Raw genomic sequence first — 14166 nt, forward strand, 5'->3', positions numbered from 1 at the left:
TGCACACACTAGGTCACTCACACCGATCTGGCCTCTTGCTTTCTAGGCAGAAGCGGATTTCTGGCTTTCCCGCTGGTGAGCGTGCCCCCCTCCCCCGCCCACATCATGCATCAGAGTCCTGACTGAGATCTTTGGCTACCCCCCCCCCCATAGTGAATTTACAGTGTGAAGACCAACTCGGGTATTGTCTCAGGCTTCCTGGCTGGAGCCTTCTCTTGCGGGGGGGGGGGGGAAGGCCGTGTCTGTGGGCTATACTAATTTTGCTGTTCTTTGCCCATTCTACTAATATTGACCCATCCATGTCCCTCAAATCTGCAGCCCACCGCCTGTGCTATAGTTCCCCCCCCCCCTGTAAATAACTATGGCTCTGATGATGCCCATATATTAAGGCCCGTTCCTATTCCTCTTGAAGGAGCTTGAATGAAATCACAGTATGTTGGACCTACTGGTCCACCCAGTGCCACAAGTCGATAATTCGTTAGCCAAGGTTTGCATATACAGTCGAATCCCGTTATAACGAACTCCAAAAGACCGGAGAAATCAGTTCGTTATAAAGGAATTTCTAATCTTCTCCATTGTTTCTATGTAAACTTATCTGGGGGGTTAGAAATGTGTTCGTTAAAACGAGATTTTCGCTATAACGGTATTCGTTAAAACGGGATTCAACTGTATTTTGTTCCGCGCCCCCGTAGTATTCTAGATGACAACATGAGTATATGGCACAACTAGTTTTTTAAATACACTCATGTCCATAAATTAAGGATAACGCCAGCTCCGGCAAATAAAGGTTCAGAAACAAAACAAACGTTACTTATTCATAAAGCCCATTTGTTAAACAAAAGATATAGAACAAAAACGATGGTGTATGTATGATACCATTCATAAAAACTACGATTTTTGCTCCCTGGAGCAATTGTAAAAAATATCTCCTTTACAAAAACTTACTATTGGCGTTACATGGTTGGTATGATGGTTAATACATTGTATGTCTCCCATGCGATGAAATACAGTCCGTACAACCGTAACCCTCGAAAACTGAGAGTTCTCAGTTTTCGAGGGTTACGGTAAAACACTGCGTTCACAATGTGTTCCCTAATAAATGCATGAAACGAATGATGACTTCCTTTGTGGTAAAATGAATAAATATTCATTACAGTAACTCCCCCCTCTTAACGGACACCTCTCTGATGCTGTCACCCTTCTTTTACGGATGAATTTGTTTGTCCCACCGGTGTCCGCAAAAAGATAGGTTTTACTGTATTATGTAATACATTAATTATTCATTAATTCATTATTCATTAATTATACATTATTATTATTAATACATTAAATTATTCAATGTATTTGAACTGATATTTTTTTTATTGTAAGCGTATAGTGCTGACGAAACTATCAAGTACCAGGTTAATTAAATTTTCGTTTTCAGGCCTTAATTAGAACTAAAATGACTTACCAAAAAAATTCCACGGTGTGGTACTGAAAGGGTTAAACGAATCTTCGCACCACTTCCTGATGAAATGCCTGAAAACCTTGCCATGATTCGGTGCAAAAAAAAATTATGGGCGGTGCATTTGTTCTAAAGAAAAATAACGTATCAATTGTTTTTTGTTATTATTGCTTCTCTTATTCAAAAAAAAAGTTGGAAATTTTGTCCGAAAAACTATTTTTAATTAATTTTTTTTTTCTTTGATCGTAGTCATGAGCGGAAAGAAGATCCTTGGAGAAGCCGCCAGGTTATCGCTGGTAGCTCAATTCGATGACCTGTGCCGGAACCGAGTGCGTATCATGGAAGACGTAGACAAGCAACATGGAGGTAAATTTAAACCACATAGTAATAAGATCATGGTTAGAATGCGCAAGCGAAAATTTTTTAATTTTTAATATTTTAATGATTCATTAGACTCGTGTTCATCTTTTTTTTCTTCGTTATATTCCTCGTGATATTTGATAGCTTATGAATTTTAAAACTTCAATTTATTTGTGATGCAGAATCTCTGAAGATAATTGAAGCTCTGCAGAATCAGTGCCGGGCCAGGAAAGCCAACGAGGGAGAGGCGAAACAACTTCGGCTTTCCCTGAAGAACGAGAAAGAGAAGAACGATGTCCTCTCGGTACAGATGAAACACCTCAGGTCAGATTTTGACCATTCATCGATTTTTAACATAAAATTTCTTCATGTTGTATTAACTTGAACTGTTGCGTGTCGATGTAAATGACGTGACTATATAGATGTCAGGGTTGGCAGGTATTTGATGCATGGCAGTTTTTGACGTTTTAAACCGTGGTTTAAACTGTCACGTCAAAAACTGTCAAAAACCTCAAATATTGCTTTTCAATACAAAAATTCCCATCGGAAATACACACGTTAATTGCATGCAATGTTTAAAATGACTATGTTATATAAAGAGTAAATATACTTAATATGATTGTGAAATAATTTTCTACTCTCTCTAGAGAATTATTTTGTACACTATATATATATATATATATATATATATATATATATATTGTTTTCTTATAAAATATACAATTTGAATAGAGCATAGCATAAAAGCTGAAGGAAAAACTATGTAACTATTTGATATTCTTCAATTCCAGATGATTCTCTACCTTCCAAAATTTCTTCAACTGCTTATACATGTTTATTGTATATAAATCACATGCTGTACTCTTTTCTTAACAAATAGTCGTTTAAAAATGTCATACATGTAATGTTGATTTCTGTTATTATTAAATTATATAGCTAATCACTGAGATACTTAAAAGAATATACTTATTGTACATAACAGTAAAATATATCTAGCAATCAAAATACTAAATTGTAGGACTAAAATGTCTTTTAATTTAGCTTACTGGCTTGTATATGGTGCTTAAGAAACTCTTGTAACTTACTCTCAGTGCAAAAGTAAGAATAACTAAGTTTGACTATGATATGATATATTTATTGGCATTTATATAATGCAATATTTTTCCAATTGAAGCTGTATTTAAATGCGCAAAACAATGCTTTGGGTACATCAAGTCCTGCCAGTTCTGCTTTGATTGAAAATACTCTTTAAAACTCAGAATTTATACAACCTCAGCTAAGGAATTTTTAGGTGAGAATAAATTAGTTTAATTAGTGTATTGACAGAAGATACGCGAAAACTTTTAATGTGGAATAAAATTTTGGATAGATCAGAAAATCTAAAATATCGAAATATATATTTTATACACAGTAATTATAATTCAAAATATAATACACTTTAATCTACCTGAAAGTGTTTTTATTTAATATATCTATCAGTTTAAAAAACTATTTGACAACATTGACAATAAGTTTTTCACTGTTTCAATACTGTGTTTCTGAGGTCAAAAACAACCTTGGCCCCTCATCACACATATTTTGAATAAACAGCTCTCTTTGACTTAGTAAATTGAACAAAGATAATCAATAGTTCAGATAAAACGAACCATAAAATTATGTATTATCTGTTCTAGAATCTTTGTGTGTCGAAAAATTCAAAATTTCAAACTATAATTGGTATTTTGTTTTAATTATTGTAATAAATTAGTGTTTAAAATAAAGCATTGCAACATGCAAAAAGGTGTCTTCATCATGTTATATACCTATTGTGTTCAAAACATTATCGAAAAGCATTCATTTCGGTTTTTGATGGTTTTGACACTTGTCATGTCAAAAACCCAACCCTAATATGTAGATGCTATTGAAAAATAAAAATATGCGAAGTTTTGTTTTTCGTTAACAGGAGCTTAGTAGATGCAGAATCCGAGAAACGTAAGAAAGCCGAAGAAAAGAAAAGTTATCTGGTAAGTTATTGAAAACTCGGAAAAAAAATTTACTCCGTCGTCCAGGGCAAATACCTATTTTGGCAATCCGTAATTTTTAGCGAACAAAGTAAAATAGGCGCCATTCCCAGGTCCACTGTTTCCCAGTGTTTCGTTTTTTACTGCAGAAATACACAATCTCGGATCTAACCCACCCAGAGAAATTCGGAATTACAGCAAATAGTGGTTCGAAAAAGATTGTGAAATCTCTGTGAATGTTTTTGTTTTCTTTTAAATGATGTGTGTGTGCAGTGGCGTTGAAACTGGCGATGCAGCGCATTCTGTACAACTGGTCTGAGCAACTCCAGAATTCATTCAAAAATCAAATTCTGCCATACAAAACAGAAGCCGAGCACCCACAGGTACATAATACTTCCAATGCCTCTGTATGTGTGGCTTTTCAAAGTTCCCATGATTGACGAAATCTTTGTATGATATAACATAAAGTCATCTTCACAACATCATAGTCTCAAGAGCAAAGTAATTTTTTTGAGGCCCTACCTGGCTGGAGATGCCTGTCTACCTACTTATATGTTTACCCTCTAAGAAAGTTTAGATCACATTATCATGAGGGTTCCTGCTCTGCACTTGAGGCCCTCGAGCCATACCCGGGTAGTCCTCTGCGTTTGGATGGCACTGGATTTACCATCTCATAAACATAGACAATTTCAACCATAAAAAGTAGTTCTTAAACCTCACATTTTTTTTTGCAACTCATAGGCGGAGATAGAATTGGAAGTCTGGGGGGGGGGGCACGATGATGATGTCAATTCATATGCACATTAGATCAGTCGACTCCACCTTTGACGCGGGGGGGGGGGGGGCACCCCGTATTTCCGCCCAAGTTGCAACTGCTACATTTTCAGAACAGACTTATAGTATATGAAAAACGGATTGCTTGTGGACTGAAATTCTTTTTCACACTTAATATAACAGGAAGAACAAATCAGCTTGATTCGTGAAGTTGTTGAGAAAGACCACTCCACGTTGAATCCTGAAATGAAAAAGAAGCTGGTTCACTTGAGTTGCACGGCCCTTACGTCACCGCAGCTGCTAGACCCGACAATAACGTAAGATAATTATTTAACAACTATTTATGTTTTGAATCTCTCTCAAACTTTGCAGTTCTTTTGTGGTTGCCTATGATACGTGTTTATATGTACATAAAGTATGTACAGGGTGGGAAAAAAAGTCCGAAGAAACTTTAAAAATAAACGAATAATAAATAATTTAATAATTCATAAAAACCGGAAAAATAATCTAAATAAGAAACGGTTTGCAGGTTTAGCATCGCTAGGTCACAGGAATTTTTTTGACACCCCCCCAAAACAGCCGATAGGTGGCGCTGGCGCACACAAGTCAAAGAAAAGATACGCAAATAACGAACAGAATGCCTCCAAATCGTTTATTACAGCAGTATGTGTTCCACATAACCACCACCACAGGGTATAACACATTGCAGGCGAGTCACAAATCCAGCAACGGCAGAGTGCAGCAGGTCCACATACACGATTTACAACGGTGAACTGGTTGTGGATTTGGAGCGCAAGTTCTTATAACCGTCGCATTTGCATATTTCCACCGAAGTCACTCGTACTAGTGCCACCTATCGGCTGTTTTTCTTAGTTTTTCCCCGTCTTAAAAAAATTCCCGTGACCTAGCTATGCTAACCCTGCGAACCGTTTTTTATTTCGGTTCTTTCCGGTTTTCATTTTTATAGTTTTTACGGACTTTTTGCCCACCCTGTATAGGATCACTGATACGTATATACTATTGCGCTTTTACTCAACTCGGTCCACTTCTATATTTTATTTAGTTGGCATCAAGGAGACGAATCCCTCCAGAACTTCCTGCTCCCTTCCGAAGTGAGCTTCGACGATACGATGCTCGACGACAACAAGAGCAGTAAGACGAACGTATTAAAGCGTCCACTGATGACAGCCATAAGCGAAAGTCGCACTGATGTACGCGAACGATCATAAATTTGTCTACGGTATTTTTTCTATAAACAATTGAGCTTGTTTTCGACATAAAATTTTTTTTTTTGAGCTATTTGCTATGATGCTCATTTCAATTTTTAAAAAAATGCTCATTCTTTCCGTTTTATTTAGTTTCCGACTTTTATCTCCTTTTGATTATTATAGAACGTTTATACTCTTATGTTTCTATCAACGACAGGGTAGTCCCGAACCTCGGAAAAGATCATATGAGGACATGAGCGACGAAGAGAGTGATTCGACATCTAATGCCCAAGACGCATCGTCCACGCCGACCGGACGTCCGCGGAGATTCCGCAAAGTTTGCAGAATGAGTAAGTTCATATGTGAATTCAATATCTCACGATTTTATCAATGAATACGAGGATTTTTTCAATTGCGAATTCTGGGAATAGGTAAAAAGGAAAGTTCCTTGTGCAGTGTGACGATTACCTGTTTTTATATGTTTGCTTATTGACTGCGCCTTTCATTCGATGGTGTAGCGGAATTCTCATGTCATATAGGTCTTCTCTGTGCCCAATTTCATTTTCCTCCTAAGGAAATTCTCGATAAGATACAATACAAAAACAGGGTGAGAAAGAGGTGGCAAACCTTTAGAGGGAACATAGACAAGATTATATTAAACAAACTTCAAAGGGAAATAAAAAAGGAAGTGGCGGCACATGTGAACGAAAGATTCTCAGATTTTATAAGCAATGTCACGGCAGAAAATGGGCAACTATGGCGTGCATGGAGACTGTGCAAACCTAAGACCACTAGAATAAACAAGCTAAAAAAATAGTTTAGGAGAACTTGTCTTTACAGATCAAGAAATTGCCGATTCCTTTGCTGAAGGATATGAAAGGCAGTTTACACGAAATTCAAATCAACCTGCAGCTACATCGCTCAGAATCAGACGTAGGGTTGCTCAGTATCTGCATCACTATGGCAGCCGTACCAACTCTCATATGGAACTTACTTCCACAAATGAAATACGTGAAACAATAAACAAATTAAATGTTAAAAAAGCATCTGGAATAGATGGTATCAGCAATAAAGCGCTCAAATGTCTTCCAGTAAACACTTTAAACTCTGTTAACAATATTTTTAATGCTGCTATTCAGAATAATTATTTCCCTACACCTTGGAAAAAATCAATCATAAAAGCTGTTCATAAGTCAAATACTGATCCTTTAATTGCTCAAAACTTCAGGCCTATCAGCCTATTGAGTAATTTTAGTAAGGTGTTTGAACGTATCATTGTCTCAAGACTCACACAATTTTTGCAAGTAAACAATATTATTAGACCGGAACAGCATGGGTTCAGGGCAGAACATTCATGTGTAACGCAACTTATCAGAGTCACAGAATTTATTACAGATGCTTTTAACCATTTTGACTTTGTGGCTTCTGCATTTTTGGATATTTCAAAGGCTTTTGATCGTTGTGATCATGCCACTTTGCTTTCCAAAATGATTGATCTTGACTTCCCACCACATTTTATTATCTTCTTCTATAATTATCTTTTGGGGAGAACCTTCCAAGTGAAAATTCAGGATAAATTATCTGCTGTTAAGCCAATTCAGGCCTCGGTCCCACAAGGTAGTGTTTTGGGACCTCAGCTATTTTTACTTTACATAAACGATATTCCTGGTCCACAGAATGGAACTATTGCTCTGTTTGCAGATGATTGTGCTATTTTGTGTAGCAGTAGGGATGCCACACAAGCTCTAAATAATTTACAAGAGACCATTGACTATGTTGAATCATGGTGTGATAAGTCAGCTATCAAACTCAATTTTGAGAAATGTAAATTTGTTTGGTTTACTAGAAGACGAATACTTCCTAGACAGCCTCTCCTAATTGGAGACAGTGTACTGATACCTGTTTCGCAGGTAAAATACTTGGGGTGCCTACTAAATAAAAATCTTTCCTTCACACCTCACATAGAATATGTTAAAAATAAAACAAATAGAGTATCAGGGATGCTAAATAAAATCACATTCCCACAGGCAAAACTTACACTGAAAAATAAAATAATTCTTTATAAAACTATTATCAGACCTACAATGCTTTATGCTTCACCTGCATGGTCACATGCATGTAAAATGAACATAAAAAATTTACAGACGGTGCAGAACAAATTCCTCAGGAGATACACCAGAGCACCATGGTACATTAGAGGTATCAACATCAGGAATGACTTAAAAATTCCTCACATTTTTGACTACATAAAGAAAATAAATGGAGAACAATATGATAGGATGAGAGAGTCGGAGCATCAGCATTTGAGAGACGTTGTGGATTATGATGCTCATTTATTGGGAAAATATAGAAGACCACAACAAATTTTACATCTGGATTGGAATCGTTTGTAGTACATACTCCTGGAATATCTGTGTAATATTGTAAAATTCTTGTCTTATTGAAGGTAAATTCCTGCAATTGTCTTATTGTGTACATATTCTTGTCTTTCCTTATTTTTGATGAGCACTTACTGAGCAGAACTGTGTAAAGTGTCATATTTCATTTTCTTGTATACTGTTATACAAAACATTTGTTTATATCGATCCTTAAAATTGAATGAGGTTTTTGCGCTGCGATACCCATGCAGTGTTTTTTATTTGTCCTCTTTTCCACCCTGAACTTTTGGATTTGACTGATGATGTAAAAATGTGGCCTGCTGATGGATCTGGATTTGGTTGTGGTGGCATTTTTTCCTGACTTAATTTCGTATAGTCTGACGCATAATACTAAATCTTTTCACTTTTTCTTCTAACTCTTTTCCTTTTCCCTCTTCATAGACCTTCTTGGTCAGTTCGTATGCCGACAGTCGTCCCCAAAACGGATGGGAATCGGCTCTAAATTCAATTCTGGTCTGGTCTGGTCAATTTCATTTTGATTAAGATTCAAAAAAAGCATCCCCGTCTTTTTACTTCAGCAATCAATTTTTGTGACGATGATTATAGTCTGAAGCGTACGCAGATCGACATTTGAAGGGGCTTTAAGTTAACAAAAATTGATTGAAATATATTTAAAGGACGTTTTCTTAGATATATTAATTTTTTACGGAAATATTAATTTTTTTGTAATTTTTGGTCGCTTTGGGGTGGGGGCACGGGCCCCCTCGCGTACACCTCTTATTATAGTACGTATATCTGGTGAGAAATATAAACAGTTCTAAGTTGGATTTGATTTCTTTTTAAATCGTAATGTGTGCTCATTACCATGAGTTTGTTTTAGGTCGCTGCAGTGCCATGGTCAAGACTCGCTTGAGGGAGAAATTAAACTCTGCTTTGTCTCCGCAACAGAGTGGTTCAGAGTGAGTTTCGACTTTATACAATAAATGTGAATTAAAACCTCCCACATATCCTGAACAACCAAAAGAATATTTTATATTTGCATATCTAAAAATTCTCGTACGCGTGGATTGAGAAGATTTCATCTGCGTACAGTTTGGCAAATGTACTTGTATGTTATAAAAACCGTTATACAGCTTGGATACCGCGTTTTATGTTTATAGAATGGTTTTACTATAAATTTTCCGCAGAAAAGATTAGGCTAATTGTTTTTGGAATAAAAAAAAATGCTAAGACAAGCCATATTGTTAATTGACAATTGGCCGTTGGATCAAGGTCTTTATTAGCTTTGAAACCCTCGAACCCTTTTTTCTTCATCGTATTTAACGGACGGAAATATCTACGATATTCATATTTCCATCCGAAAATCTCTTTCTTTTCGGATGCGGAAGATGCAGTATAAATATAAATATTTTTTTGAAAGGATTTGTGTGAACCGCAATTCACTGTTTTTCTTTCTTTTCAAAAAAATATTCAGGTCGTTTATATATATTAAAATTTTATCTATTTATTCTTCTCATCTGACAAGTTCGACAATCAACAGCGGAGTTCTAAGGGGTAGCCGTGGACATGCATTTGGACACAAATTGGTGATACGCAGTGCGGTTTGCTTGCCTTGCGGTGGACGTATCAAGCCGTGCAGACAGGCATTGAGGTGCATTCATTGCAGGGCCTTGGCTCACAAATACTGTAAGGAGAAAATGGGGTTGCCCTGCATACCCGTACCTGATTCGAGCCCGGTCAAGGTGACCTCATAATTTATTTTTATTTATTTACTTTACATAAATTGCAATTAATAGCCTTTGGCGGTCTTTCTTTTCCTAAGTTTTATTTTGTTTTCCTTTTTTTAATTAAATTGTTTAATGGACCAAATATAAAAAGGTAGTCTTTTTTGAATTGGTAATTTTTTCATTAATCAGGGATTCTTGGCCGATTACTGCCCTCCTACTTCGCCGAAAGTACCGGCCCTGCTGTACCACTCTCTGTTGGAGATAGAAAAGAGGGGACTCGAAGAAGTCGGACTCTATATGGTTTCGTCCGGTGAAAAGGAAGTCAAAGAGCTCGTCAGAAAGTTCCTGTTCGGTGACACCCTTCCGAGTCTGGCAAGCGTCGACATACATATAGTCAGTGGTGCGGTCAAGTGGTTTCTGAGGTCCTTAGTGGAACCGCTGGTGACCGTGGAGCATCGGTCTAAGTTCCTGGAAGCTGCAGAACGACCAGGCTTTGAGAACAGTTTGAGGGCTTGCAAGGCAGTCGTACAGATGCTGCCATTGTCGAACAGGCAAACGTTGTCCTATTTCATACTTCATTTACACAGGTTAGTTAGGTTCGAAATATATTTCGATTCATATTTATTTGTGAGGTATACTGTGAATTGCACTATAATATTTCCAGTTCCAGCATTCTATCGTTTCTTTTGTGTGTCGGATTAGGGTCGCCAAGAGCAGGCGTTGCAAGATGCCCCTCGAAAATCTGGCGAAGGTCTTTGGCCCGATTATAGTCGACTATCCCTCTTCTACCGACATTTCTTCGTCCGCTGCAACGAAGAAGGAACTCAAGGTAACAAATTACTCTACTCGATTAACCTCATGTTTTCTGAACTTCATTTATGTCGCTTGAACGTATTTATTGAAACTGATATTTGGCTTTCTTAGGTCTCTGCAAAAACTTACCGTATTTAACGTATATAAGGGAACCCCTTTTTGCGGAAAATCGGGTTCCAAAAATATAGGAGGGGTTTCTTATACACAGATATTATTATAGATATATCTTTTCAACCTTTTTCCCAAATTTCAAGCTCAAAAAATCAGGGGGTTTCTTACTTATATACGTTAAAATATGGAACTAAAAAATCATCTTGAGGTGGTCGCAAACGTAAGTAGACTTACTTTAGTTACTGGGCTTTGAAGATAGGTGACAGCCTAAAATCAGATGTTCCTAAAAGATAAATTATTGAGGGTAAGTAGATTTCAGTGACACGAAACCAGCGCATCTGCCGGCTCCCGCAAAAAATACCACTACTATAAACCGTAGATGCACCTCATACACATTCCTCTGCGAAATTTTTAACGAATCTGTACATGCCGTAACGGGTGTGTGTGCCCCCCCCCCCCCTAACGTATTTATGTTGTCAGACTTATGTGTGTTTTGTATTTCGTGGTTCTGACATTTGATTTCCATATTTTGAAGTGAAAATGGCCAGTGCTTGAATTTTCCTATTATGTAAGTATCGTGTAGGAAGGTCAGCTTGCTCAATATCTATCTACTACCACTTGTGCGTCCGAATGAGTATATTAACTTCTTTCGGAAGAACTCAAAAATCGGATGGGGTATCCGGAAAAATCCTCCACATCTGTCAAAATTTGAGAATTAACTGCATCAGGGTTTCCGTTTGCTATGAGATGTCGAACTTTAGTTCCGGTCAAACCGGGAAGTCTAGTTACCCTGACTGATTATAAACTGGTGCTTCATTTACTTTCCTCCAGCAAAGGATCCGACCTACAGATTGCCCCTATTAGGATTCATTCCACTTGGGAATTGTACCCCCACTTCCCTTTACCATATTAATTGTCGCAATTATTTTGTGATTACATAAATAATAAAATCAGTTTGATGAAAATCCAAAGTCGTAAAATTGCCGAGTTTCTCATATTTTGACAGTTTCTTGAATTCTATAACAAATCTTATATATTCGCACCATTTTCATTTGAATGGAAATATACTTAATAGATCGTGTATTATTTCGTTAGATCATGACTTTACTTCTGACGATTCCGGCCGAATTCTGGAGAGATCAACTTTCCAGGAGCTACGATTCCCGAATCAAAGCTGCTAGAGGAAGAGGTGAGATTTACACATTATAAAAATCCGAAACATACGAGACACTTAATACGAGACTTAATGCGACAGAAGACGAGATAATGTAACATCTTAATTATTATTTAATGGTATAAACTGAGAAGAAAGAGTATTTAACTAACTCAATCATATTGTTTTGCACACAGGGTGTTTCAATAGTCACACAGCATCAGATCTCCTCAGATGCAGTATTCAGATATGTTTTTTCCATGTTACACATCGAAATGCTCGTCTGGATTATCTTTATCGGAATCTGACACTGCTCACCCATTGGGACACCTTATTGCAAAACCATTCTTAAGAGTATTCTCATGTTGAAATAATATTTTTTTTCCGGTACCGATTTTTTTTCCTATGCCAAGGGTTTTCAAACTGCAATGGGACTTTGAATAGAGCATGAAGATGCTGTACGGATTTTGATAGCCAGCCTAAGTTTGGAAACTCTTGCTTTATACCAGTTGTTCTTAACGAGAGGTCCACAGATCCCTGAGAGTCCTTGCAGGGTTTTCAGGGGTCCGCGAGCTTGGATCAGAAAACAATTAACTTGTCTTTGCATTATTATATGCTTAATATGATTCTGTAAAGGTGTGTGTGACCATCTTATTGGCGGAGGGGGAGAGTTCTTGTTATTCGTCTTTTTTATGGCATAAAGGATTCGTGGAGCACGAAAGGTTAAGAACCCCTGCGATATTAGTTTGCCGGTTTTCCGAAGCACAGAGAGGTGGTCTTAGTTTGTACTGTACTGTATTTTTTTTTTGTTGAAATTGAGAAAAACCAGATTATGTAAAAAAAGAATGTTCATAACTGCTTTTCAAAATATTGGTCTTAAAATACTATGTGCTTTTTTAGCTGCATGGAGTTATCGCAAGTGCAGAAAAGGTGTCATATCAACTTGTGATAAACTGCGTCGTGATCTTTAGATAGTGCGTTAGCTTCAATAATAAATTTTAATTGCCTTGAAACATATGTGTTATGTATGTACCATACTGATGGTAATAAAATTTTGCATCTTTTCTCTCCTCAAATCTGCAGATAGGCTCGACGGTCACCGCCAGGGTTCCACCGCGAGTGGCTCCTCTCCAGTACCCACGGCGACGACTCGTAACTCTGGAATGCTGATGGAAATTCCGTACCCGCTATTTGCAGACGTTCTCGACGCCGAGGACGTGTCATGCCTCGACGAGTTCCTGGTAGATCTCGGAGCCGACGACACAGTACCCATGGCTCTGATCGAGTACATCGATGATTCGGACTTGCGCGAGAGAGTTAGGTCCCGTTTCCAACCGGAGAGGATACCCAAGAAGTATAGGAAAAGGATCGTCGAGTTGTATCCCGAAACGGCCAACTTTTACGGAACTCCCGTGTAGTTTTGGTGATCAATGTCGACGTGTATCTCTCAGGAATCTCTTCGAAAACAAGTCATTAGTGATGAGTTTGTGAAAAAGCAATTCTGATATAAAACCGTCAATGCACAAACGCTTTCTTTTTTTTTAAACTTTTTTTTTTACATTTTAAATGAAGTTGATTTTCACGTAAGCCCAACTCGAATGGTTTTTTGGGATCGTATTATATTTGTAGAATTTTAATTATATAACGTGTTTCAATCATGCATTTCTTTATGGGACAGTTTTTTATTTGAAATGCACATTTGTTTTCTAGTCGAGGTTAAAAAAAGAACTCTATTTTAAACCTCCATTATTATTCCATTATTTTGCTATTATGATTTTTTAGTACTACAATTTTTTTGGTGATGATTTTTAATTTTCCTCAAAAGCGCAGGAAGTGCTTTCACTTTTCCAGTGATATTTTTTATTCCTTTATTTTGTTAATTTAAGAATTTTTATGAATTTATTTTACGAAAAGTTTTTATGCAATGCATAGTTTACGCACACAAACAGTGTATAAACAACGGAGAGTGACATATTTTCTCTCTATAACGCATAGTTTGTATGAAGTTTGGTTGTCTTTTGTTTTTTTGTTAGTTTTTTTCTGGAATAAATAGAAATGAATGAATTTTTTTTGGTATACTTTCACTCTGGAAATTGTCTATCGCCATCTATGGGCAATTTACTACCTAGTGAGTTGTGCCGGAAGTGCGAGTGTGTGTATACCTAATAGTGGTTGTGTATCTAGTGTTGTGCGCC

At 37.1% G+C, this 14166-nt stretch overlaps 1 protein-coding gene across 1 annotated transcript; it reads left to right on the forward strand.

The window, feature by feature from the left end:
* Window positions 1–1698: 1698 nt before the first annotated feature.
* On the forward strand, window positions 1699–13389 carry LOC149075816 (rac GTPase-activating protein 1-like). Its single transcript, XM_089242145.1, has 11 exons — window positions 1699–1813; window positions 1990–2131; window positions 3750–3810; window positions 4765–4898; window positions 5645–5792; window positions 6007–6126; window positions 7466–7699; window positions 10084–10481; window positions 10597–10723; window positions 11914–12007; window positions 13055–13389. The coding sequence occupies exons 1-11, from the start codon at window positions 1699–1701 to the stop codon at window positions 13387–13389; spliced, it is 1908 nt and encodes a 635-aa protein (XP_089098271.1).
* The last annotated feature ends 777 nt before the right edge of the window (window positions 13390–14166 follow it).

Source organism: Pholcus phalangioides, unplaced genomic scaffold, assembly GCF_987345545.1.
Source record: "Pholcus phalangioides strain wild (caught in Gottingen) unplaced genomic scaffold, Ppha-v1.0 ptg000015l_1, whole genome shotgun sequence".
Classification (NCBI taxonomy): domain Eukaryota; kingdom Metazoa; phylum Arthropoda; class Arachnida; order Araneae; family Pholcidae; genus Pholcus; species Pholcus phalangioides.

What these genes read in the sequence shown, in the direction of transcription:
- LOC149075816 (XM_089242145.1), top strand. Translation starts at nt 1,699, where the DNA reads ATGAGCGGAAAGAAGATCCTTGGAGAAGCCGCCAGGTTATCGCTGGTA. An exon ending in TACTGATACCTGTTTCGCAG is followed by an intron (nt 7,700 to 10,083) that starts GTAAAATACTTG and finishes TTCATTAATCAG; the next exon opens with GGATTCTTGGCCGATTACTG. An exon ending in CAAAGCTGCTAGAGGAAGAG is followed by an intron (nt 12,008 to 13,054) that starts GTGAGATTTACA and finishes TCAAATCTGCAG; the next exon opens with ATAGGCTCGACGGTCACCGC.